This window comes from Pristiophorus japonicus, chromosome 20, assembly GCF_044704955.1.
Source record: "Pristiophorus japonicus isolate sPriJap1 chromosome 20, sPriJap1.hap1, whole genome shotgun sequence".
Taxonomy (NCBI): Eukaryota; Metazoa; Chordata; class Chondrichthyes; family Pristiophoridae; genus Pristiophorus; species Pristiophorus japonicus.
The window spans coordinates 46,884,475-46,911,356 of NC_091996.1; the positions used below are offsets into that span (position 1 = coordinate 46,884,475).

Sequence of the window (26,882 nt, forward strand, 5' to 3'; positions counted from 1 at the left end):
TTTTGAGACCCAAGATTCAACTTTGCACAACTGACTCGAATGAAGTTTGAGGGTCCACCATGTTGTTAATGAGGTCTTACATATTTTATCTAAGCCTACATTCTCTTTTTGGAAAGGATAAACACTCAGAGTATTTGCCTCAAACAACAAGCTTTCTTAATACAAACTAACTTCATTTACTTCATCTTCTCCTTCTACAATCCAGAGACTCAAGTGAAAGTTTTGTAATGTTTTTTGGTAGCTCCTTTCAAATTATCCATCTAACAAAATGGGGGAAGAAGCACTTTCCTGACTTGCACGAATATAATTTCCCAGGAGACTACTTGGAGTACAATAGAGAGGCAGACTGAGGCTTGTCTAAAGTCAATCTTTGTCCCCCTCAGTGAACAAATCCTGGCTCCATCTCTGATCAAAAAAGATTGCCTAGTCAATCAAGAAAGATTGTATTTTCAGGGCTTACTGTGAAAGGAGTTACTGCATTGATAGTTTTTTTGGGGGGGGCAAGCTGTATTACTGGATCATCGTGTCCACAAAACTCCTCTAAAGCTTCAATGTTGATCACCTTTGCATTGTGTTGCAAGAATATTTTGTAGATTTTGAGGTATTGCTGGCCTGTAGTCGATTGTTAACTCCAGGGGAATATGAGAGGCTGTCAAAATTATATAACTTGGGCATAGGTACAACCAGTTAATGGGAGACACCCGGACATACCTGAACTCTCTTAATGGGCTGATGAAGTGCACACATGTAACATGTTAATAAGATTCCTCAGCACACATGTGGAAAAAGGGGAAAATATTGTTGCTTGCTTTACGCAATCCTTATTGAAATAGGTATGTTTGCTAATGACAACGGGAAGTGCCTCTGCAAAGTGTCTGCTGTGCCGATCCTACGGCGTTTGCAATAATGGCTGTCCATGGTTCACATGCAATGGACGGGACTTTTGGTTTTCGGCGAAAATGGTACTTTTACGTCAAAATTACCATTTTCGCTGTGCTACCGTTTTTAGGCCGAACCTTCGGCCTTTACGTCTGCACATGGGGCGCATCGGTAAAGGAGGCGTTGCACAACAATTCGCGGTGCAAACCGCGAGTTTCAGCAACTTTAGACCGGGGCCGGAAGTGCTGCGAGGGAGGCCTTGGGAGGGAGGAAAAACAATCAAAAGAAAATTTCAAAAAAACATTTGCAAGACCCTTATCTACCGAAAAAAAATTACAAAATAAAAACTTTAACTTATCTTTTTTGCAGGTTATCATACTTACCACTGCTGGCAGGGCTGCACTGACAGGTTTGGCCTGACGCTATTCTGGGCGTGTCATATGGGTCGGGAGAGTGCCGAAAGTACGATGCAAATGCAATTTGCGTCGTTGCACGTCAACGCACCTCTCCCCGGCGGTACTTGGAAGCGCCGCCACAAACAGGTACCCAAGGATCTCGCCGACTGGGTTTTTGCCGTGGAGGGTCAAATCGCAGCAAAAACCCAGTCGCAAACCTGCCGAAAATCCAGCTTGGTGCTTTCGTTGGGTTTTCTTAATGTTTTGGGAACCACGTACTGCATATACGCTGGAGTCCGAGCATCTTCAGAGAGTCAAGACATTTACCAGAACAGGAAGAGTCAATGAATTCACTCTGAGTGTGCAGCTGCAGGCCTGGTTGTATTGCTGTGTTTCAGCGATATTATTACATCCCTGTGCACAGTCCATGTAACCCAGTAAGTGTTTTCTATATCCAGGGCCAACTTCCTCCCCTCCTGCCCACGAAGCCTGAACAATTTGGAATTTATTATTGATTCCTTGTTGTGGTTTTTAGGTCATTATTTAGGTCATTTATTTTTTGGGTCTATTATGCTATTGTGTACAGTAGAAAAAGCATGTGCATTATTGACAAATCTAGGTTTAATTTTGTCATTTGCTGTCATGTAATCTAGCCTTAAAAATATCTCTTTCAACGTTTCTCTCAAGTCCTGACATTGTATAGTTAACATTCCAAATGAAACCATTAAACATACAGATACATACTGCATGGGATTTGCTTTGTGCATTGAGGATTGCACATGATCTATTGGACTGCTGTCCTGCAGCTGTCTGCAGCGTTGTGTGGAAATTCTTCCAGGACATTTTCAACTCTCGGATTTGAGCTTCTTCAGCTTCTGACTGTGTGTCAATAAAACTCTTGGGTTCTAACCACCACTTAAAAATCTCCCACTAGGCATTAACATTCCCAAGTGATGAGGTGAGCATTTCATAGATAATTCTGACATCTGGTTTTACTGCTGTGGGCCATCGCGCTCGGATTCAGTAACAAGTTAATCTGTGCTGTTCCTCTGGGCATCCCATGGCCCTCTTCTCCAACATTTATTTGCAATAACGTTGGTATTTCTCAACTCCACTAAAAATGTAGTAGATTCAAGCGGCATATTTGGACAGTAAGTGCTTTTAGAGAAAATACTTAGTCCATATGATCTCCTGGACTAGTTTCAAAATTGCCTGAAGGGGTCAGATAGGAATTTTCCAGATTTTTTCCCTTTATTGGCCCATGTTTCTTTACTTTGTCTTTTTGGCCAATTCCAGGAGATTACGTGGCTTCCGGAGGGTGAATTAAGCTGGTTGCCAACTTGGTTCCCGAGATTAATAAATTAAGTCGTGATGTTCTCAACCCCACCCCCAACCTCCCTCCAAAGAAAAAATGGATGATTCTTTCAAAGGCCACAAGTTAGTGCAACAGCAGTCAACATTTTCAGAGCCTTCAAATGAGCATCATGTCCCAGAAGATGGGTTCATCTGGTAACACGTACCAGCTCTCAGCATTTTGCGCCAACAGACAGCATTCTGAGACATGGTCAGTGTGCCAACATTTACCGACAACGATTCGGGTAAGTTGGCCCCTCCTCTCCCACTCCTCCTCAGTCTAATGCACCAGGGAGTCCAACTATCCTGTCGGTGCATCCTATTATAATATCCAGGATTTCCATTACTGTGCACTACTGGCAGGAACCTTTGCATGAAGGAGAGATAGTATTGCCTAAAATGAACCAGATTGCATCATTTTTCAATGTACCAAATCAAATTTGATCCAGGAAGCACATGGCCCACATATAAACGGACCACCAACTTAGCACCTTCCACATTCTGAGTTGCACTCCTGGCTTTGATGTCCTTATATTGAAGGGAAAAAAAATATAAGTGAAGGAATGTTATGTATATCCGCCACTTAAGTTCCAATGCCTATGTAACTGCTTGCTTTCAAATATCAGAGCACTTCAATTGTCAGCTTTGCTTGTTGTCTAGGTTGACCATGTATGTTAGGCGAGCTGTTCAACTGGATACTAATACAGACTAATGTTAAATGGATAAAAACATTTTGAATATTAGATATTTTCTGGGATTCAGCATCCTCAATCTTTCCCATAAGCAGACTTCAAGTCCCCGGTGATGTCAAGTTTACCATTTTGCTGTCCAATATGTAGGTAAGTGATGGGGCGACTCGGAGATCATAACAGAGAACCCTTACTCCATGCAGTGGAACGCATCACATGCTGCCACATGTGTCTGAGGCAAATGAAAATAATGCGTCAAACCGAAAGATGGTTTCATAAAAAAGAAAGACTTGCATTTATATAGCGCCTTTCACGACCACTGGACGTCTCAAAGCACTTTACAGCCAATGAAGTACTTTTGAAGTGTAGTCACTATTGTAATGCGGGAAATGTGGCAGCCAATTTGCACACAGCAAGCTCCCACAAACAGCAATGTGTTAATGACCAGATAATCTGTTTTTGTTCTGTTGTTTGAGGGATAAATATTGGCCAGGACATTGGGATAATAGTGCCTTGGGATCTTTTACGTCCACTTGAGAGAGTAGACGGGACCTTGGTTTAACGTCTCATCCGAAAGACGGCACCTCCAACAGTGCAGCATTCCCTCAGCACTGCACTGGAGTAGCCTAGATTTATGTGCTCAAGTCCCTGGAATGGGATTTGAACCCACAACCTTCTGACTTATCAAAGCAAACTAGATAAATCAACAACATAGTCCAAAATTATGACTATGATAGTCTCCTTGATATATAAAATAATAAAGACGCTCACTTTTTCAAAACATAAACTTTAGAAAAGATGTTTACTTGCTGTAGGCTCAATATGGCTTAGCTTCCTTGATCACCAGCACAAACATAAAACACAGAGCTGTTCTCTGGCTATAAAGCTGACACTGACTCTCCCTGGTAAAATAGGCTTTGGAAAGAAAGATAATGCCAATCCCAATTGAAGTTCTGCAGAAATAAAATGGAATAGACAACTGCCCCTCTCATAATTACATTACAAATCGTTGGAGAAATACCACCAACGATGTCTCCGCAAGATCCTGCAAATCCCCTGGGAGGACAGACACACCAACATTAGTACCCTCGATCAGGCCAACATCCCCAGCATCGAAGCACTGACCACACTCCATTGGGTGAGCCACAGTGTTCGCATGCCTGACACAAGACTCACAAAGCAAGTGCTCTACTCGGAACTCCTGTACGGCAAGCGAACCCCAGGTGGGCAGAGGAAAGGTTTCAAGGACACCCTCAAAGCCTCCTTGATAAAATGCAACATTCCCACCATCACCTGGGAGGCCCTAGTCAAAGGCCGCCTTAAGTGGAGGACGAGCATCCAGGAGCTCGAGTCTCATCGGCGAGAGCATGCAGAAAGCAAGCGCAGGCAGTGGAAGGAGCTTGCGGCAAACCAGACTCCCCACCCACCTTTTCTTTCAATGACTGTCTGTCCCACCGGTGACAGAGACTGTAATTCCCGTATTGGACCGTTCAGTCACCTAAGAACTCACTTCCTCATTTCCAAGGGACTGCCTATGATGACGATGATGAGATCAACAGCCATACACAGAAGGCAGCACTTCTATGATCAAGAGACTGGTTAACCTTTGTTGGCTGGCGCAGATATGATCGTAAGTACTTCAGGGAATCTAATATGGCCAGAGTGGTCTTCTGGACTAGTTTTCATCGACTGGATGGGTCGGAGAGGAATTATCCCAGATTTTTTTTCCCCAATTGGCCTGTTTTTTTGCCTCTCCCAGGAGTTCGCATGGTTCCGGGTGGGGTGGAGTGTAAAATGTTACAATACTTGGGAGTATCGCACTTGTGTGGGGTGGATTGGTTGGGCCGGCTGCTCTTTACCTGTCCGCCATTGTTTATAGATTTATATGTAACCTTCAGGGCTGCTGACCAAGGGCCGTATGGCTCTTTGTCGGCTGGCACGGACACAATGGGCCGAAATGGTCTCCTTTTAAGCTGTAAATTTCTATGTTTCTAATATTGAATAGATGAATAAATCTTTTGCAATGGCAAAGAAGTATGTGATTGAATGGAATGGCTCTAACTACTTAAACAATTAAGGCATCCCAGAGACTTCCTGTCACAAATTGCACCTGCAAAGTGCACTGTAGCCAACCTGTTTGGTTTCTGAGCTGATGGTTTTTATTTTGAAAATGTTTTAACCCCTTATATGCTGTCTGTATCAATACAAAATATAAGTTAAAAATCCAATTTGGACAAAAATCAATTACTTTTTAACTTCTTATATAGGCATCCCTCAGAGATGTAGACTTGGATCACTTCCTGTTTCTTATCTTTCACAGTGACCTAGTGGATGTTACCAACAATGATTCAATTTCTCGTTGATAATAAGAACATAAGAAATAGGAACAGGAGTAGGCCATACGGCCCCTCGAGTCTGCTCCGCCATTCACTAAGATCATGGCTGATCTGATCATGGACTCAGCTCCACTTCCCCGCCCACTCCCCATAACCCCCTCTCCCTTATCGTTTAAGAAACTGCCTATTTCTGTCTTAAATTTATTCAGTGTCCCAGTTTACACAACTCTCTGAGGCAGAAAATTCCACAGATTTACAACCCTCAGAGAAGAAATTTCTCCTCATCTCTGTTTTAAATGGGTGGCCCCTTATTCTAAGATCGTGCCCTCTAGTTCTAGTGTCCTCCATCAGTGGAAACATCTTCTCTGCATCCACCTTGTCAAGCCCCCTCATAATCTTATATGTTTTGATAAGATTACCTCTCATTCTTCTGAATTCCAATGAGTAGAGACCCAACCTACTCAACCTTTCCTCATAAATCAACCCCTCAGCCCCGGAATCAACCTAGTGAACCTTCTCTGAACTGCCTCCAAAACAAGTATATCCTTTTGTAAATATGGAAAACAAAACTGCACACAGTATTCCAGGTGTGGCCTCACCAATACCTTATATAGCTGTAGTAAGACTTCCCTGCTTTTATACTCCATCTCCTTTGCAATAAAGGCCAAGATACCATTGGCCTTCCTGATCACTTGCTGTACCTGCATACTATCCTTTTGTGTTTCATGCACAAGTACTCCCAGGTCCCAGTTTACTGCGGCACTTTGCAATCTTTCTCCATTTAAATAATAACTTGCTCTTTGATTCTTTCTGCCAAAGTGCATGACCTCACACTTTCTAACATTATACTCCATCTGCCAAATTTTTGTCCACTCACTTAGTCTGTCTATGTCCTTTTGCAGATTTTTTGTGTCCTCCTCACACATTGCTTTTCCTTCCACCTTTGTATCGTCAGCAAACTTTGGCTACATTACACTCAGTCCCTTCCTCCAAGTCATTAATATAGATTGTAAATAGTTGGGGTCCCAGCACTGATCCCTGCGGCACTCCACTAGTTACTGGTTGTCAACCAGAGAATGAACCATTTATCCCGACTCTCTGTTCTCTGTTAGTTAGCCAATCTTCTATCCATGCTAATATATTACCCCCAACCCCGTGAACTTTTATCTTGTGCAGTAACCTTCTATGTGGCACCTTGTCAAATGCCTTCTGGAAGTCCAAATACACCACATCCACTGGTTCTCCTTTATCTACCCTGTTCGTTACATCCTCAAAGAACTCCAGCAAATTTGTCAAACATGACTTCCCCTTCATAAATCCATGCTGACTCTGCCTGATCAAATTTTGCTTTTCCAAATGTCCTGCTACTGCTTCTTTAATAATGGACTGCAGCATTTTGCCAACACAGATGTTTGGCTAACTGGTCTATAGATTCCTACTTTTTGTCTGGCTCCTTTTTTTAAATAGTGGCATTACATTTGCAGTTTTCCAATCCGCTGGGACCTCCCCAGAATCCAGGGAATTTTGGTAAATTACAACCAATGCATCCACAATCCCTGCCGCTACTTCTCTTAAGACCCTAGCATGCAAGCCATCAGGTCCAGGGGATTTATCTGCCATTAGTCCCATTATCTTACTGAGTACCACCTCCTTAGTGATTGTGATTGTGCTAAGTTCCTTCCCCACTATAGCCCCTAGACTATCCACTATCGGAATATTGTTAGTGTCCTCTACCGTAAAGACTGATACAAAATATAAGCAGTGGCAATTCATAGAATCATGGGAGTGAATTTCCATTGGGGGTTCTCCGGTCATTTTTTATGGGCTTTCCATGGTTATTCCCCTGAAGTTACCATAGACTAGCCAGAGACTCCTCTAGAAATTCAGTTCCTCGAATTTATAGCACAGGAGAAACATCATTCAGCCTATTATATCAGTGCTGGTACTAGCTCTTGAGCTGCAGCTGTCTACTGTAATCCCATTCCTCTGTCTTTCTTCCATATCCTTTTATAGACTTAATTCCATTTTCCTTTAAAATGGCATTATATTGTCTGCCTTAATAGACACTTGTCGTAGCATCCCATGTCCAGAGAAATGTTGCTCTCCCATCTCTAGTCTGTTGGTGTCCAAACTCTCTTCCGTTACACGTATTCAGCTCCTTAATCTTAGTAATCGTTTCTGATCCACTGTGAGGCAGAAAAGTGGGAAGATGTTTCAACAAAAGCTGGCTGCTGAAGAATGGGAAAACTCAAAAAACTTGTTTCTATTTTTCACTACTGACAACCAAGTCAAGAGGATGAGACTGGGGAATTAATAATGGGGAACAGGGAAATGGCAGAGACTTTGAAACAATATTTTGTATCAGTCTTCACGGTAGAAGACACTAAAAACATCTCAATAATGGATACTCAAGGGGCTATAGGGAGGGAGGAACTTAAAACAATCACTATCCCTAAAAGAAAAAGTAATCGGTAAAAAAATGGGACTAAAGGTGGACAAGTCCCCTGGACCTGATGGCTTGCATCACAGAATCTTAAAAGAAGTGGCTGCAGAGATAGTGGATGCACTGGTTGTAATCTACCAAAGTTCCCTGGATTCTGGAGAGGTCCCAGCGGATTGGAAAACCTCAAATGTAATGCTCCTATTTAAAAAAGAAGGCAGACAGAAAGCAGGAAACTATAGACCAGTTAGCCTAACATCTGTCGTTGGGAAAATGCTGGAGTCCATTATTAAGGAAGTAGTAACAGGACATTTGGAATAGCATAATACAGTCAAGTCAAGTCAGCATGGTTTTATGAAAGGGAAATCATGTTTGACAAATTTTCTGGAGTTCTTTGAGGATGTAACGAGCAGGGTGGATAAAGGGGAACTAATGGATGTGGTGTATTTGGATTTCCAGCAGGCATTCAATAAGGTACCACATAAACGGTTGCTGCACAAGATAAAAACTCACGGGGTTGGGGGCAATATATTAGCATGGATGGCGAACTGGCTAACTAACAGAAAACAGAGAGCCTGTGAATATTGGCAGGCTATTTGACCTGGAGAGTATCATAGCCAAAGCCATTTCTGTCCTCACTCACCATCCTTGGATGCACACTTTCCAGGAAGAGCCCATGATGAGGTGTGAAAATCTGGCTGATAGTTTTCTTCCCCGATCCAGGAGTGAAAAATCAATTGTATCAGTCATATTGCTGGCATGGCTGAGGTAAGTTAACTCTCTACAGCACAGTGATCAAATCTAGAACCTTTGTGAGCTATTTGGCTCTGTAACAGCACAGGCAGTATATTCATCCATTAAGCCATTGAGGGAGGTTTACGTTCACTTTTGTTTTATGGAAAAGAAAGGCTAGTTACTTGCGCAGTGGATTATACAGGCTTTACAAGATAGGGACAAGAGGAAAGAGAGGTTATGATTCATTTTTTTTGGCTTAACATTTCTGATTAACTGTTGCCATATAAATATGTAGGCCAAGAAATTTGGGAGCGCCCATTTTTGGGTTTGCAGGGGGGGGGGGGGGGGGGGAGGGGCGGCGAAGGGTACATACGCTACTCCAGAATGGTGAATTCCAAGGCTCCCCAGATATTGGGCCTAGGAACGCATTGTATTAAAGGTGCAAAAACAACAACTTGCAATTGCATGGTGCTTTTAATGACAACCTGCCCTCGAAGACTGGAGAGAATTTGGGCCATGGAGTAATGCAATTTCTAGGCCATAAAATCTTCCAAGAAATATGTTGCTTTATTTAAGTACAAACATCCTCAGCATTTTAGAAAAATCATTTAAATTGTCTGCTGTTGTTTTGGACTTTAAAAAAGCATCTTATTCTCCTCAGCTCTATTCTACAATTCTGTGCATTTTTAGATGTCGATCACAAAGATACAAAGATGGGAGGAAAAGCAATGTGTGAGGAGGACACACAAAATCTGCAAAAGGACATAGACAGGCCAAGTGAGTGGGCAAAAATTTGGCAGATGGAGTATAATATTAGAAAGTGTGAGGTCGTGCACTTTGGCAGAAAAAAAATCAAAGAGCAAGTTATTATTTAAATGGAGAAAGATTGCAAAATGCCGCAGTACACTGGGACCTGAGGGTACTTGTGCATGAAACACAAAAGGATAATATGCAGGTACAGCAAGTGATCAGGAAGGCCAATGGTATCTTGGCCTTTATTGCAAAAGGGATGGAGTATAAAAGAAGGGAAGTCTTGCTACAGCTATACAAGGTATTGGTGAGGCCACACCTGGAATACCGCGTGCAGTTTTGTTTTCCATATTTACGGAAGGATATACTGGCTTTGTAGGCAGTTCAGAGAAGGTTCACTAGGTTGATTCTGGGGATGAGGAAAGGTTGAGTAGGTTGGGCCTTTACTCATTGGAATTCAGAAGAATGAGAGGTGATCTTATCGAAACGTATAAGATTATTAGGGGGCTTGACAAGGTGGATGCAAAGAGGATGATTCCACTGATGGGGGAGATTAGAACTAGAGGGCATGATCTTAGAATAAGGGGCTGCCCATTTAAAATAGAAATGAGGAGAAATTTCTTCTTTGAGGGTTGTAAATCTGGAATTCGCTGCCTCAGAGAGCTGTGGAAGCTGGGACATTGAATAAATTTAAGACAGAAATAGACAGTTTCTTAAATGATAAAGGGATAAGGGGTTATGGGAAGCGGGCGGAGAAGTGGAGCTGAGTCCATGATCAGATCAGCCATGATCTTATTGAATGATGGAGCAGGCTCGAGGGGCAGTATGGCCTTCTGTTCCTATTTCTTATTTTCTTATGTTATTATGTAACTGTATATTATGTATCTTGTGTAAAAAGAAAATTGTACCAATGCAAAGCAACATATTTAAGGAAATCTAAAGACAACTCAGGGCACCACGGAGGAAACTTTAAATGTGAGATGTAGCCCCCCTAGTGACCAAAATTATGTTGTTTGGGAAATTTAAGGCTGAGGTAATAAATGACCTCAAAAGACGATAATAACGTGGGGAAAGCCAAGACACTGGCACATCCTCAATCATTCCTTCTGCATGTTTGTGTGTCGTGTTGCGCTGCACCTAATTTGCTGTTAGATATCCTTTTGAAAAGTAATTTTCCCAACAGACCTTATAAAACGCACATTCTGAAAAGGCAAGCCCGTGAAACTATCGTCTGCTGAGTAAAGAATTGCAGCTGATACGCATGCAACTTGGAAAACTTTCAGAGAGTAGTTAAGCAAGATGAAGATTTCACAGCCAAATAAGAAAAGACTGAATGTTCTACGAAATGATCTGCTGAATAGTGTAGATGATGCGGAGCAAATATTGTCTCCTTCAGCGCCAAGTGCGAAGGTCAAATGGAGATTTCAGACAATTAAGGCTCCATTTCTTAGTTCACGGGCTCCTTTTTATTGTTTCAGAAGACTTCCCTCTGTTGGGGTTGCAGCAAAATATAGGTTTCAAATTAGTCTTGGCAATGAGATCATGTGAATGTTTACAGCATTTTTGGATCAACCCCCTCTCTCTGCTATTTTAATGGATGAGTTACTTCAAAATAAACTGGCTAATGCCTTCAGTGAAATAGTATTGGAATTTTGTATGAGCATGGTTAAATGTTCAAAATTATGAAGGGTCTCGATAAAGTAAATGGGGAGAAATTATTTCTACTGGTCGGTGAGTTGGTAACCAGACGGCATAAATTTAAGATAATCACTAAAAGAATGAAGGGAGAGGTTAGGAGAATGTTTTTTTCAACACAAAGTGTTGTTAGGATTTGGAATGCCTTTCCAGAAACAGAATCCATAACAGCTTTTAAAAAGTACATGAATAAACATTTGACAAATTAAAAATTGAAAGGTTGTGGGGAATAGGGCTATGTGAATAAATCCATCAGAGATAGCACAGATATGATGGGCTGTGTTGCCTCCTTCAGTGCTGTATAATTCTGTGGTAACATTACTAGCAGTTGTATCCAGACAATCCATCTATGATATATTAAAACCTGGGGCTAGAAATTAAGTTTTTGGCAATATCGTTTTTTTCCTGTTACTTTATGGCAAAAAAATACCATGAAAAACGTTCCATTTTTTAAGGGGATAAAATTGGCAATAAAAAACGCCCGACAGTAATAATCGGCATTGCACGAGGATTCACGGTGGAAACCGCGGTCCTCGTCAACTTTACCCCGAGGCCTATTACCGCCAAACATACAGGTCCTGGGAGGGGAGTAAACACACAAAAAAACTGCAAAAACCAAAAAATAAATAATCAGAAAACATTCACTATACACTTAACTAATGAATCGCCGAAAAAGAATTAAAAAATAAAAACTTCAACTTACCTTTTTTGTAGGTCTTCATACCTACTGCTGTTTCTGGGGCTTCAACGCAGGCTTTTAGCAGGCATTTTTTTTTCACCCCGAGTACGAGTTTGCCAAAGGGCCAATTTTAAGCGGTGCATTCTTTTTTGGCGTTGCACGTGGTCGATCCGCTTTTCGGCAATATTTCAAAACCGCCATTCGTTAGACTTTGGCCAATTTAGGTGAGTACCTTTTACCGGCAGAAAAGGCGAAAAAATGTGCGCAAGGCTGGCCAATTTCTCCACCCTTGCATCCGAAGCTCGGCTGGCAGCATCCTAACTTGCACCAAGTCCCATTCTTCCATCACCCCTGTGCTCGCTAACGTACATTAGCTCCCGTTCCGGCAATGCCTCGATTTAAAAATGATCATCCTTGTGTTCAAATCCCTCCATGGCCTCGCCCTTCCCTAACTCTATAACCTCTCCCACCCCCACAACCCTACGAAAACTCTGTTCTTCTGGCCTCTTGCGCATTCCTGTTTTCATAGCTCCACCATTGCCGGCCCTGCCTTCAGCTTCATAGGGCCTAAGCTAAGGAATTCCCACCCTAAACCTCACTGTCTCTCTAAATCTCTCTCCTCCTTTAAGTCGTTCCTTAAAATCTACCTCTTTGACCAAATCTTTGCCATCCGCCCCAATATCTCCTTATGTGGCTCGTTTTTTTTATTCGTTCCAAGGATCTGGGCGTCGTTGGCATGGCTAGCATTTATTGCCCATCCCTAATTGCCCTCGAGAAGGTGGTGGGGAGCCACCTTCTTGAACCGCTGCAGTCCTTGTGGTGAAGGTACTCCCACAGTGCTGTTAGGGAGGGAGTTCCAGGATTTTGACACAGCGACGATGAAGGAACGGCGATATATTTCCAAGTCAGGATGGTGTGTGACTTGGAGGGGAACTTGGAGGTGATGGTGTTCCCAAACATGCGCTGCCCTTGTCCATCTAGGCGGTAGACGTTGCAGGTTTGGGAGATGCTGCTGAAGAAGCCCTGGTGAGTTGCTGCAGTGCATCTTGTAGATGATACACACTGCAGCCACGCTACGTCGGTTATGGAGGGAGTGAATGTTTAAGGTGGTGGATGGGCTGCCAATCAAATGGGCTGCTTTATCCTGGATGGTGTCAAGCTGCTTGAATGTTGTTGGAGCTGCATTCATCCAGGAAAGTAGAGTATATTGAATTACACTCCTGATTTGTGCACAGTTGACAAGCTCCCCACTTGAGTGGAACTATACTACAGAACCAGTGGGAAGCTGTTCAACCTTCGCCGTCTCCAGGCCAGGTCCAAGACCACCCCAACCTCTGTTGTCGAGCTACAGTATGCAGATGACGCCTGCATCTGTGCACACACAGAGGTTGAACTCCAGGACATAGTCAACGTAATTACTGAGGCGTACGAAAGCATGGGCCTTATGCTAAACATCAGTAAGACAAAAGTCCTCCACCAGCCTGTCCTCGCTACACAGCATTGCCCCCAGACATCAAGATCCACAGCGCAGCCCTGGACAACGTGGACCACTTCCCTTATCTCGGGAGCCTCCTATCAACAAGAGTCGGCATTGATGGCAAGATCCAACAGCACCTCCAGTGCAGCCTTCGGCCGCCTGAGGAAAAGAGTGTTTGAAGACCAGGCCCTCAAAACTGTCACCAAGCTCATGGTCTATAGGGCCGTAGTAATACCTGCCCTCCTGTATGGCTCAGAGACATGGACCATGTATAGTAGACACCCCAAGTCGCTGGAGAAATACCACCAACGATGTCTCCACAAGATTCTACAAATCCCGAGAGGACAGACGCACCAACATTAGCGTCCTCGTCCAGGCCAACATACCCAGCATTGAAGCACTGACCACACTTGATCAGCTCCGCTGGGCAGGCCACATAGTTCGCATGCCAGACACGAGACTCCCAAAGCAAGTGTGGAACTTGTCCATGGCAAATGAGCCAAAGGTAGGCAGTGGAAATGTTATAAGGACACCCTCAAAGCCTCCCTGATAAAGTGCGACATCCCCACTGACACCTGGGTGCCCCTGGCCAAACACTGCCCTAAGTGGAGGAAGTGCATCCGGGAGGGCGCTGAGCTCCTCGAGTCTCGTCGCCGAGAGCATGCAGAAATCAAACGCAGGCAGCGGAAGGAGCGTGCGGCAAACCAGGCTCCCTGCCCACCCTTCCCTTCAATCACTGTCTGTCCCACCTATGACAGAGACTGTGGTTCGCGTATTGGACTGTACAGCCACCTAAGAACTCATGCTAAGAGTGGAAGCAAGTCTTCCTCGATTCCGAGGGACTGCCTATGATGATGACTTGTGCCCTGTATATGATGGAAATGCTTTGGGGAGTCAAGGAGCTGAGACACCCACCGCAGAATACCCAGCTTCTGGGCTGCCACAGTGTTTATGTGGCTAGTCCAGTTAAGTTTCTGGTCAATGTTAACCCACCAGGATGTTGATGGTGCAGGATTCGGCGCTGGTAATGCCATTGAACGTCAATGGGCGGTGTTTGGAAATAATCATTGCCTGGCACTTGTGTGGCGCGAATGTTACTTGCCACTTATCAACCCAAGCCTGAATGTTGTCCAGGTCTTGTTGCATGCGGGCATGGACTGCTCCATTATCTGAGGAGTAGCAAATGCCACTGAACACTGTGCAGTCATCAGCAAACATCCCCACTTCTGACCTTATGACGGAGGGAATATCATTGATGAAGCAGCTGAAGATGGTTGAGCCGAGGACACTGCCCTGAGGAACTCCTGCAGTGATATCCTGGGGCTGTGATGATTGACCTCCAACCACCACAACCATCTTCCTTTGTGCCAGGTATGACTCCAGCCAGTGGAGAGTTTTCCCCCTGATTTCCATTGACCAGTTTTACTACGGCTCCTTGGTGCCACACTTGGTCAAATACTGCCTTGGTGTCAAGGGCTGTCACTCTCACTGCACCTCTGGAATTCAGCTCTTTGTCCATGTTTGGACCAAGGCTGTAATGAGGTCTTGGGCCGAGTGGTCCTGGCGTAACCCAAACTGGGCATTAGTGAGTAAGTGCCGCTTGATAGCACTTTTGACGACACTTTCTGACACTTTGCAGATGATTGGGCGTGAACTGCTGGGGCGGTAATTGGCCGGATTGGATTTGTCCTGTTTCTTGTCGACAGGACATACTTGAGCAGTTTTCCACATTGTCGGATAGATGCCAGAGTTGTGGCTGTACTGGAACAGCTTGGCTAAAGGTGCGGCTAGTTCTGGAGCAGAAGTCTTCAGCTCTTTCCGCTGCCTGCACTTGCTTGCCTTCATCATGCTCTCGGCGACGAGACTCGAGGTGCTCAGCACACCTTGCCAGCACTCTGCCCCAGCGCTACTGGGCGGTGAAGATTGACCGACCACCGCGAGACTGCCAAGGATAAGGGGTAAGCCATTTAGGACTGAGATGAGGAGAAACTTCACTCAAAGAGTTGTGAACCTGTGGAATTATCTACCGCAGAGAGTTGTTGATGCCAGTTCATTGGATATATTCAAGAGGGAATTAGATATGGCCCTTACGGCTAAAGGGATCAAGGGGTATGAAGAGAAAGCAGGAAAGGGGTACTGAGGTGAATGATCAGAATGGTGATGCAGGCTCGAAGGGCCGAATGGCCTACTCCTGCACCTATTTTCTATGTTTCTATGATTGGGCGGTCCAACAATTTCGGATCCAAGCAGTTTATGAATGTCATTTGAACTTTAAGATTGGGCTTCAGCCTTGAAATCACTTCCTTCTTTCTATCTGTCATGAGCTGGACATTTTTATTTATGCCATCACTTACCTCAACCTTCAGAACTGCTCCTGTAGCTGGCAGCTGTGTGAGGTATAAAAGTTGAAGGCCAGTTTAACATGAACTTTTTGGTGCGTGAAGGATCCCTGCTGTGGGAAGAAATACTACTTCACTGTTGGGTGATAAAAATAATAGGGACAACAGAAACTGGGTTCAATTCTTTTTTTTTTACAAGCCTCAGCCTTGGAAGTTTCGTTTCCAGTTTCATTGGTGTCCTGGCAGATGAGATTACTGGAACATGACACTGGCATCAGAGTGTAAAAGCCTGTTGTGATGCCATTGCTGTAGTTTTACATATCAATTCCCCTCCACCCCTGAAAATTCTGCTCGGTCTCCTGGAGGGCCGGGTAAATGAAGTTAAGGTACAGATTGGCTATGATCGAATTGAATGCTAAGGTAATGATCGGCAGGCATTGTCTGCACATTTCTACCTTGTCGCATGTGAGTGTAGATAGGCTACTTAACCATGGGGGACATTACAGCTGAGCTTATTCCTATGGGAGTAGGCCATTTAGTCCCTCGAGCCTGTCAATAGCTGATCTGTATTTTAACTCCATCTAATCGGATTGGTTCCATAACCCTCAATACTTTTGTTATGTATGTATGTAAACATCACCCAAAATGTAAGACTTGTCACTAGGAGGCACACCTGTGGAAGACCTAAGGATCATCTGTGCACCCTGGGGCAAGCAGGTATAAAAGGTGATTCACCATGCTACTTCAGCACTCTGGAGTCTGAATAAAGAGACCAAGATCACAACAGTTTGAGCTTGCAATACAGTCCTGTGGATTTAATCTGAACATAACAAATTGGCGACGAGTAACGGATCACGAACTTTCACGCGGTAATGGCTGCCATTGGTATTCTTAAGAGGTTTGCTGAGGATGATGATTGGGAAGCTTTCGTTGAGCGCCTCGACCAGTACTTCATGGCCAACGAACTGGATAAGGCTGAGATGGCCATCGAGCGCAGGGCGATTCTCCTCACCATTTGTGGGTCTTCGCTATATGGCCTCCTCAAAAATTTGTTGGCACCGGTCAAGCCAACGGACAAGTCTTACACAGAGCTTTGTACGCTGGTTAGGGAACACCTCAAGCCAAAGGAAAGCATCTTGATGATCAGGTATCGCTTTTATATGCACCATCGCTCCGAGGGCTAGAACGTGGCAAGCTTTATCGCCGACCTAAGACGCCTTGCGGGACAGTGCGAATTTGCAGGATCCTTGGGGGAAATGTTGCGGGACTTTATCGTGCTTGGAATTGGCCACAAGGTCATTCTTTGCAAACTGCTGTCTGCCGAATCCCTAGGTCTGAGAAGGCCATCACGACAGCCCAAGCCTTCATATCCACGAGCGATAACACGAAACAGATATCTTCACAGAATAGAAGCTCACCGGCAAGTACTGTGCATAAAATAACATTTTCAGCAGGCAGAACAGTACAGGGCAGGGCACACACAACTGCAGAGGCCAAACCTAGGCCTAGAGTGACTCAGAGTCCACTGTGGGGCATGAACGCGTATCCATTAGCACTATGTTGGCGCTGCGGGGGCAGTCACAGAGCTCATCAATGTCGATTCAGGCCCTATGTGTGGAACAATGGGGCACCTCCAGTGAATGTGCAAACGACCTCTGACTCACCATGTGGCAGAGTCAGGAGAGGACGACCGAGCCAGCAAGGATCATGCTGAACGAACAGGAGAGGCAACTCAACCTGAGGATGAAGAGGAAGTATATTGGACACACATCTTCACCACCAAAATCTCTCTGATAATATTATAAGTTGAACTTAACGGCACTCCAGTCTTCATGGAATTAGACACGGGGGCGAGTCAATCAGTTATGAGCCAGAAGGCATTCGAGAGGCTGTTAGGCGAAAAAAACACAGCGACCCAAGCTGATCACGATTCAGGCAAAGCTGCACATCTCGACCAAGGAACTGATACCAGTTATTGGTAGTGCGGACATAAGAGTATCCCATGAGGGAGTGGTGCACAATTTACCACTGTGGATTGTTTCAGGTGATGGCCAATGCTGCTTGGTAGCAGGTGGATGGGGAAGATTCGACGGAACTGGGAAGACCTCTGTGTACCTTCTCCGGCAAACGACATCTCTTCTTCTCAAAGGCTGAGCAAACCCCCACCTTTAGCTGAACCAGGCATCAAAGTGCAGATCCATTTGCAGATCCCCGAGGCATAGGCCACTCATCACGAAGAGGTGAAGATCAACCGAGTAGCAGTACAGGCGCGGTACTCACCACCCAAAGCCTTTTCGCGACGATGGAAGAGGCTTCAGGTCGACCATGCAGAGTGGGACTCTGGCCGAAATGATCTGAATGTGTCTCCCCGACGCCAGAGGCCAAACCTCCGGGAAGGAAGATCACGACAGTCAGCATCACGGACACAGACGAGAGGGCGTCCAGACTACGGGATGAAGGTGTGTCCAGGCCACGGGACGAGAGAGCGTCCAGACCATGGGAGGTAGCCGCAAAGGAACGGAGGAATGTGTCACCCAGCAAGGAAGATGACTGGGTTCGGGGCAAAGGTAAAGGGGTGGCCGCTGAGAAGGCCAGAAACCCACTATGTTCCAATAAGTTGTTTGCACTATGTAAGCCATGTGAGCGGTCTTTCGTGGCCAAGGATGTATTATTGTATGTGGTCGGGGGGACCTTACAACAAGCCAAAGTAGCGGGCGAACACCAAACGCTCATATATGTATCTAACCAAGTATTCGTAGCAAGTGATGTGTTACCACACGGGGTCGGGAGTGTTGTGCAGCAAGCCAAAGTAGCGGGCGAGCCCCAAACGGTTGAACATGTATCCAATAAGTTAACCAAGGCAGCAGCCTGTATTCACGGGACAAAAGAGACGTACCAAAGAGTGTCCCAATACTTGCTCGAGTCAGACAAGCTGCCCATCCCACAGTTTTGGGAGAGCAGAGGCACCATTATTGATGCGTTGTTTCGAGAATGTCGAACACTGTCTGTGCACTGTAACATGATCCGCCACGGGCCAGGCACTGAGAACAGTACTAATGCCCTCAGTTGGCTACCGTTGCCCACCACTGGGGTGGAAACGGCGCAACCTGCAGACCCACTCATGGTCGTGGAAGTGCTAGAAAGCAAGGGGTCAACCGTAACGGCCCCCCCAGGATCCCATGTTAACGCCTGCCAAAGGTGAACTGCTAGACGGGATGTTGCAAACTATCCGTCACAAAGACGAAAGGCCATCTCAATGTTGCAAAGTAAGGCAGGGTTGCTACACACAGTCGGTGGTCTGAGGCCCCCATCCTATGGCCCTGGATCCACGGGGTTCACGAGGCCTCCCATCACTACCGAAAGTCTCAAGGCCATTGCGGTCATCCTGGGCTTGCTAGACATTAGGGTCAGCGATAATAGTCCAGAGCAGGCAGCCCAAATCACAAAGCCTAGCACCACACGTGTCATGGTAAACTCCCGACAAACCCGGCAATCCCGGGTGCTACGCTGTCACCAAACAGAATCATTCAGAACCGAGCCATCCTATGCTATCAGCAGAGAATGTACCATGATCGCACAGCCCCTCCACGCAACATCAGAATAAATGATGTGGAGCATGTTCAAGGCCCCAGTTGGGCTGCTACCACCGTATTAGACAAGGGGGGGAATGGAGTGTGTGTGATGAAAATGCTGCGTTTGATTGTGAAACCATGTACTGGGCTAGCGCATAAAGCATTTGGACCAGACCAAACTGTGAACTACAAGTAACCAGGAACCACTATGAAAGGACCTGGCCACCAATGACCCACTAACACAATCGACCTCACCGTCAACCACGTGGATGAACTCACCATGTCAAGACTTCAACCCAGGCGATCGACCCCGGGACACAGGGCACCTGATCGCCTCAACTTGCAAATAACTTGTACATAAGACTTTGGGGGGGAATGATGTTATGTATGTATGTAAACATCACCAAAATGTAAGACTTGCCACTAGGGGGCACACCTGTAGGAGACCTAAGGGTCACCTGTGCACCCTGGGGCAAACAGGTAGAAAAGGTGATTCACCATTCTGCTTCAGCGCTCTGGAGTCTGAATAAAGAGACCAATGTCACAACAGTTTGAGCTTGCAATACAGTCCTATGGATTTATTCTGAACATAACAACCCTTGCATAACAAAAGTATATCAATCTCAAGATTTGAAATTGTCAATTGACCTCGCCTTGGCAGCCATTCTGAGGAGAGTTTCAGATTTCCACTACCCTGAGTGCTCCATCCCTGAATGGCCTAGCTCTAATTTTAAGATTATAGGAATATAAGAACAGGGCTCAAGCCTGTTCCGCCATTCAATGAGATCATGCCTGATCTGTGACCTAACCCCATGTATCCACCTTTGTCCCATATACCTTAATATCTTTGTTATAAGAACATAAGAAATAGGAACAGGAGTAGGCCATACAGCCCCTCGAGCCTGCTCCGCCATTCAATAAGATCATGACTGATCTGATCATGGATTCAGCTCCACTTCTCCGCCCGCTCCCCATAACCCCTTATCCCCTTATCGTTTAAGAAACTGTCTATTTCTGTCTTAAATTTATTCAGTGTCCCAGCTTCCACAGCTCTCCGAGGCAGCGAATTCCACAGATTTACAACCATCTAAGAGAAGAAATTTCTCCTCATCTCTGTTTTAAATGGGCGGCCCCTTATTCTAAGATCATGCCCTCTAGTTCTAGTCTCCCCCATTAGTGGAGACATCCTCTCTGCATCCATCTTGTCAGGTCCCCTCATAATCTTATATGTTTCAATAAGATCACCTCTCATTCTTCTGAATTCCAATGAGTACAGGCCAACCGACTCAACCTTTCCTCATAAGTTAACCCCCTCATCCCCGGAATCAACCTAGTGAACCTTCTCTGAACTGCCTCCAAAGCAAGTATATCCTTTTGTAAATATGGAAACCAAAACTGCACGCAATATTCCAGGTGTGGCCTCACCAATACCTTATATAGCTGTAGCAAGACTTCCCTGCTTTTATACTCCTGATGGCCCCTTGTTCTGGACTCCTCCACCAGAGGAAATAATTTCTCTTTATCTACCCAATCAACTCCTGTAATCAGCTTAAACACCTCAGTTAAATCACCCCTTAATCTTCTATACTGAAGGGAACATAAGCCTCGTCGAAACAACCTGTGCTCATAATATAACCCCTTTAGCCCTGGTGTCATTCTGCTCACCTGATAACCACACATGTGCAGTATCCAGCAAGGTCGTCTGGATACAGCCGGTATTAGAACCTCTGACTGATCTTTTGAAATCACTGCCAGAAGCCCTGCTCGTGATTAGTTAACTCGCCAAAGCCCAGGCATCGAAACTGGGATCTTCCTGATTTGTCTGTACGGTTCAGTTCCACCCAAGATAGCGCACCCACCAAGTGAACAATGAGGGCAACCTGACAGGTAAGTACAAAGGATGGGGTTCAGGGATGGAAGGGAAGTAAACTATGCAACTGATCGTTAAACTCTCGAATGTTACAGCACCACCTCTGATTCTGACAGGTGTCCTATTTGCATGAGATGGCTGACTATCAATTATTTTAAAAACTTAGTTTTCTGTCAATGCCAACTAGGCTTACTGGTGCAGGGTAGGCGAGAGGCTGGGAAGCAGTCTGCAAACAGCAAAAAGGTAGTGAAAATTAAATGTGTTCAAACAAAAATGTTGGGGAAATTGCATGCGGATTCTCCAATGCCACTCCGAATGGTATCGAAACTAAACCTTCGGAGTATCTATTAAGTCTTCTTTCCTTTCTCATATGTCCTCTGCCACAACATTTCCTCCAGTGGGAACCACGATATTTCACACAGCATATGATTATCTCCATCGGTAACCCTGGAGCCTGCTCTTAATCAGATGTTTGTCCAGCTCCCTTTCAGCAGTGTTAACTGACACTGCATTAACCACTTTGTCTGGGGCTCCATGGCTGTGGCAGTCACATGTGGCACGTCAAGGTCTGTCAGGTACTGTGGATGCACACTGCAAACCGGATAGGTTACAACAGACGAGCTGGCAATTGTGAAACTGCACAAGTTTACGTTCATGATTTAAGATCTGCAATTCTTTCGTCCAGCATCTCAGACCAAGTACAGCAGACATATAAAATGGTGCGCCGCTCCCAGAGAAAGGCTGCTGGTTTCACGTACATTTTATGAAAGGATATCTGGCGTGCATTTTTAATGTGCATTATGGGCCTGAGACCGGAAACACATTGTTTTTTTAACATTGTTGATTAGAAAACAGGTTACCTTGGACCAAGTTCATCTTCACTGCGCCACCCAAAGTCTCCAAACTTTTCATAATGAAAGTTATAGTGATGTATCACTCGGTAAACCATGGGAGAGGAGATCTCCATCAGCATGTTGTAAGCGGTTTGCTGCTCTTTCCCACTGGTGTAGCCATTAAATAGGCTGTAGATAATCTCTGCTATTTCTGCATAAAACAAATGAGCGTTAGAAACAGCTTTGAAGTCCTATCGCAAAACTAGTGCAAAATATCCACTCGCACGCACATCAACCCTCTGAATGCTAATTTCTTCATCCAGTTAACATTGGGCTCTGAGGGCTGCTGATTAGATTAATGACAGTGGCAATTACTGCCATATTTGGACACAATTTTCACGACAAGGATTGACCCAACTGCACCTCTGAAGCTACCAAGAATTTTCATTGGTGTTTGGTAAACTTCCACAAGCCCCATTCTAGACACCCGAGTACAAATTCTAGGCTCCAGTGCAGTGTGAAGGGAATGTTGCACTGTTGGAGGTGCCGTCATTTGGATGAGACATCAAACCGAGGCCCCGTCTGCCCTTTCAAGAGAACGTAAAAGATCCCAGAGCACTTTTCAAAGAAGAGCAGGTGAGTCCTATCCAATATTTATCCCTCAACCAACACCTAAAAACAGATGATCTGGCCATTTATCTCATTGCTGTTTGTGGGATATTGCTGTGCACAAATTGCCTGATGTGTTTAATGCATTACAACAGTGACTACACTTAAAAAAAAAACTAATTGGCTGTAAAGCTCTTTGGGACGTTTTGGTGCAGAACTAAATCAGATGATTAAGGTCTTCTTGGCTTTGTAGGGATATGGCATCATGTGAGGTTCCAGGATGCATATTGGAGTGAAGGATTTGTTAATTATTTGCAGGTGAAGGAGAAGGAGCTTGGAGAGTGATGATAAAGGTCGACTGTGTGAAACAGATGAGAACACTTAATTGATAAGCTATACTTTAATGCCCATTGCAGCAGACAGTGGGTGATTGTTGGGTCGAATGGCTTGTTTTTGTGCTGTATATTCCCTGTAATTCTCAGAGTAACATTCATCCTGATGCTCTCCTTCATGTTGTTCTGCCTCAGAAGCAGCTAGAATCTCCACATCAGGAATATACAGGCCCTGTCCTCCTTAGGTGGCCAACTTGTATAAGATACAACAGGCAACAACTATGCAGGACCAGAGCAAACATGAATTGTTTGCAATAAAAACAGAAGAAGCTGGAAACACTCAGCAAATCAGGCAGCATCAGTGGAAAGAGAAGCAGAGTTAACGTTTCAGGTCGATGACCTTTCATCAGAACTGGAACATGTTACATAGAATGTACAGTTCAGAAACAGGCCATTCGGCCCAATTGATCCATGCCAGTGTGTATGCTCCACACCAGCCTTCTCCCATCCGTTTTCATCGAACCCTATCAGCATAACCTTCAATCTACCGATCATTTTCTGTTTTTATTTCAGATTTCCAGCATCCGCAGTATTTTGCTTTTGTTTTGATGGATTGCTTGCATGCTGTCATACACAAACTGGACATTGAGCAAGTGGAAACCCTTTCTGGTCAGTAAGTTGAGAGGGTTAACTGTAGGAACCTGCAAAGCAAAGTGGGTGCCATCTGTGGCACCCTGCCATGAAACTACCGCCTTGCTGAGATGCCAAGCCAGCTGAATTTCCTAAGTTTTTGGAATAGTGTATCTGTTACCCAATGAATGCCTGGACAGCACCCTATCTGATATTACACAAATCTTTCTGTAGCTGCCTGAAATGATCCAGTAGCATAAACTTGTAAGTAGAATGCACTTATGACCTTCATAGCCACAAGCAGAACTGTCCAGGCAGATGACCTCGGCCACAGGTCTTCACGCAGTAGAGCACACAACTTTCCGAGTGCTCCCGTTGTCCATCTTACATCAGAACACAAGAAATATGAGCAGGAGTAGGCCATATGACCCATCAAGCCTGCTCTGCCATTCAATAAGATCATGGCAGCACTTCTACATCAACACCATTTACCCGCCCTATCCCCATATCTTTTTATTCCCTTATTGCCCAAAAAGCTATTGATGTGTCTTGAATATACTCAATGACTCAGCATCTATCGCCCTCTGAGGTAGAGCATTCCAAAGATTCACAGCCCTCTGAGTGAAAAAAATTCTCCTCATCTCAGTCCTAAATGGCCGACCCATTATTATTCTTCTGTGACTCCCTCTCCCCCTCTATTATAAGGGCAAATGAAGGACTGTCATATCTGCTTCTCGAAACGTCTCACTGTTGGTACGTTTAAAAAAAATCCTGGTGGTCTCACTGTCCCACAAGCAGTCAGAAGCAGATCCGCTTAGATAAAATGCCAAATAAAAAGCTTCAAACACTCTTCCCCAGCTCCTGTAATCAGTTTTCACAGTTTCTGCACTCTTCAGGCTCAAATCTTCTTCACCTCTGCCAGTCTCTGTCCTCACTCCACATTACACCTTCTGCATTGCAAATGTAACTTTCAAGGCCTTGACTTTAACTCATGTAAATTAGTTCTTTGGAGACTTAGTGGGCAGATTGTGAGGGGGCCTTTGCATGGATTGGGAACTGGGGGTACATCAATGTTGGCGCAAATGATTTTGGGAAAAGGCCTGAAAATTGGCCTGTGCCAAACTTGCACCGTAAAAATGCTGAAATGTTTTGGAGCCGTTACCTTTAAAAGAGTTACAACATCCAAAAACACTTTAAACTCCTATTTGCTGAGAATGGTGAGGGAGTATCAAGGCAAAACAGCCTGTCAGTTTCATGTGATATGGTTATTTTCTTTCACAGCCTCTTCAGACAAGTGTCTTGAAGACACCAGGCAGTAGAGATGATGAATGACTAGCTGCCCTCTTTTGAAAATACCTAAATGTAACAATTCCTGAGAAGAGTCTGGCTTCAATCAAATAACCTCACAAATCAGTCTGTGAAATTGTTAGATAAGACTTTACTACATAGATTTTAAGTCAATGGGTTAGTCATGAAGAAGAGCTAATGTGTGTCAATAATATCATCTGTTCGGCTGTGGTATTTATGGAGGCTCACCAATTTTCAACTTCAGGGCATATTTTTCTTCAGGGAAACTGTTCTGAATGAGTCTAATTTGCAACCTTTGACCTTCAATGAACTTTATAGACAGGAGGGAGGGATAAAATGACACATCAGTACTTGTTCCACAAAACATCTCTGCCCCGAATGACACTGCCATTCTAAAATAAGTAAGCTTTTGGGAGTTTGACCCATTTTGCTTGTGTTACCCATTTTACCTGTTTGACCCATTTCCCACATTACAACAGTGACTACACTCCTAGTCTTGATAACAGGTGATTTTCGGAGATTCCTCACACATGTAGTTCCCTATCCAAAACAAAAACATAACAAAAGCAGATTATCTGGTCATTCTCACATTGCTATTTGTGGGAGCTTGCTGTGCGTTTCCCACATTACAAATGTGACTACACCTCAAAAGTATTTCATTTGCTGTAAAGCTCTTTGGGACACCTAGTGGTCATGAAAGATGCTATATCAATGCAAGTCGTTCTTCCTTTTTCTTTTTTTTATCTCATCGGAATGGGTGGGTGGTAATGCTGGAGGAAATGGGACTTTTTCATGGGAGGGGGTGAGGCAGAGGACAAATCAGGAGTGCTGGTCACACAAGAACACGAGGAATGCTGGAGAGATCAGGCTGCTACCCATCTTAAGTCGCAAAGACATTGATAATTGCCACAAGGGTGATCCAGGGTTCTGATGTGATTGCTAAGCTCGATTACACTCTCTTCCCCTCCCCAAACTGCCCCCCAAAATAGCTTCAAAACTCTTTCCGAGTTCCAGTAATCAGTTTGACTACCCATTCTGTCTCATCACCTTATCAATATTAATACAAAATCAAAACACTGCGCATGCTGGAATCTGAAATAAAAACAAAGAATGCTGGAAATCTCAGCGGGGGCCAGGCAGAATCTGTGGAGAGAAAAACAGAGTTAACGTTTCGGGTCGACAACCCTTCGTCAGAACTGCCGAATGTTCGAAAAGAACACATTCTTAAGCACTGAAAGGGAGAGGGGAAGAAACGACAAAAGGGAAGGTCTGTGATAGGGTGGAGGGCCGGAGAGATTAGAGAGACAAAAGGGATGATGGGCTTAATTGAAATGGTAATGGTAGAAGTTAGAAAAAGGTTAATCTGGATAGGATGTGAATGGTGGATTAATGATCAGCTGCCATTGGAGACAAAGAGGGGAAAAAAGAGAGAAGAAGAAAAAAAACATTAGATGCGGGGGAGGGAAAGGGAGCCAAAGGTGGCCCGAGGTTATGCTCTGAAATTGTTGAACTCGATGATGAGTCCAGAAATGCCTAAACGAAAGATGAAGTGCTGTTCCTTGAGCATGTGTTGAGCTTCATTGATGTATATTAAAAACCTTATCAATACTTTCTGATTTACTTCATTTTCTCCCCAGCCAACTTTCAGATGTTCTGCACAATCAGCCTTTCACCCAAGTTATCAACAAAAAAGCTGTTGCCACTTGAGATAAATCAAATAAATGAAAGGGTGAAAATAGTGTTTATTATACTTCCCACCCTTCCCCCCCACCCCCAAAAAAAAAATCTTATTATTAGCGTTTCTACAAGTAAAGGCAGTTTAATTACTCTGATGGTTTTTGTTATGTATGTAATAACTCAATAGACTGAATACTGTAAACAAACACAGGTACAAACCTGGCTCTGCTATATTAGGGCCCAAAGTGATTACATTACATGATGGCTTGACTTTTATACCTGGG

General features: G+C 44.5%; 1 protein-coding gene across 2 annotated transcripts in view; it reads right to left on the reverse strand.

Annotated features, from left to right (window-relative positions):
* The window catches only part of LOC139232516 (astrotactin-2), a 1,052,969-nt gene that overhangs the window by 48,266 nt on the left and 977,821 nt on the right, over positions 1 to 26,882 (reverse strand). Inside the window, exon 13 of one of the 2 annotated variants that reach the window (XM_070862850.1) lies at positions 22,070 to 22,253. The exons of the other annotated variant lie outside the window; for it this stretch is intronic. Coding sequence (XP_070718951.1) covers positions 22,070 to 22,253 — 184 coding nt within the window. The remainder of the gene's footprint in view (positions 1 to 22,069; positions 22,254 to 26,882) is intronic. 2 annotated transcript variants of the gene reach the window in all.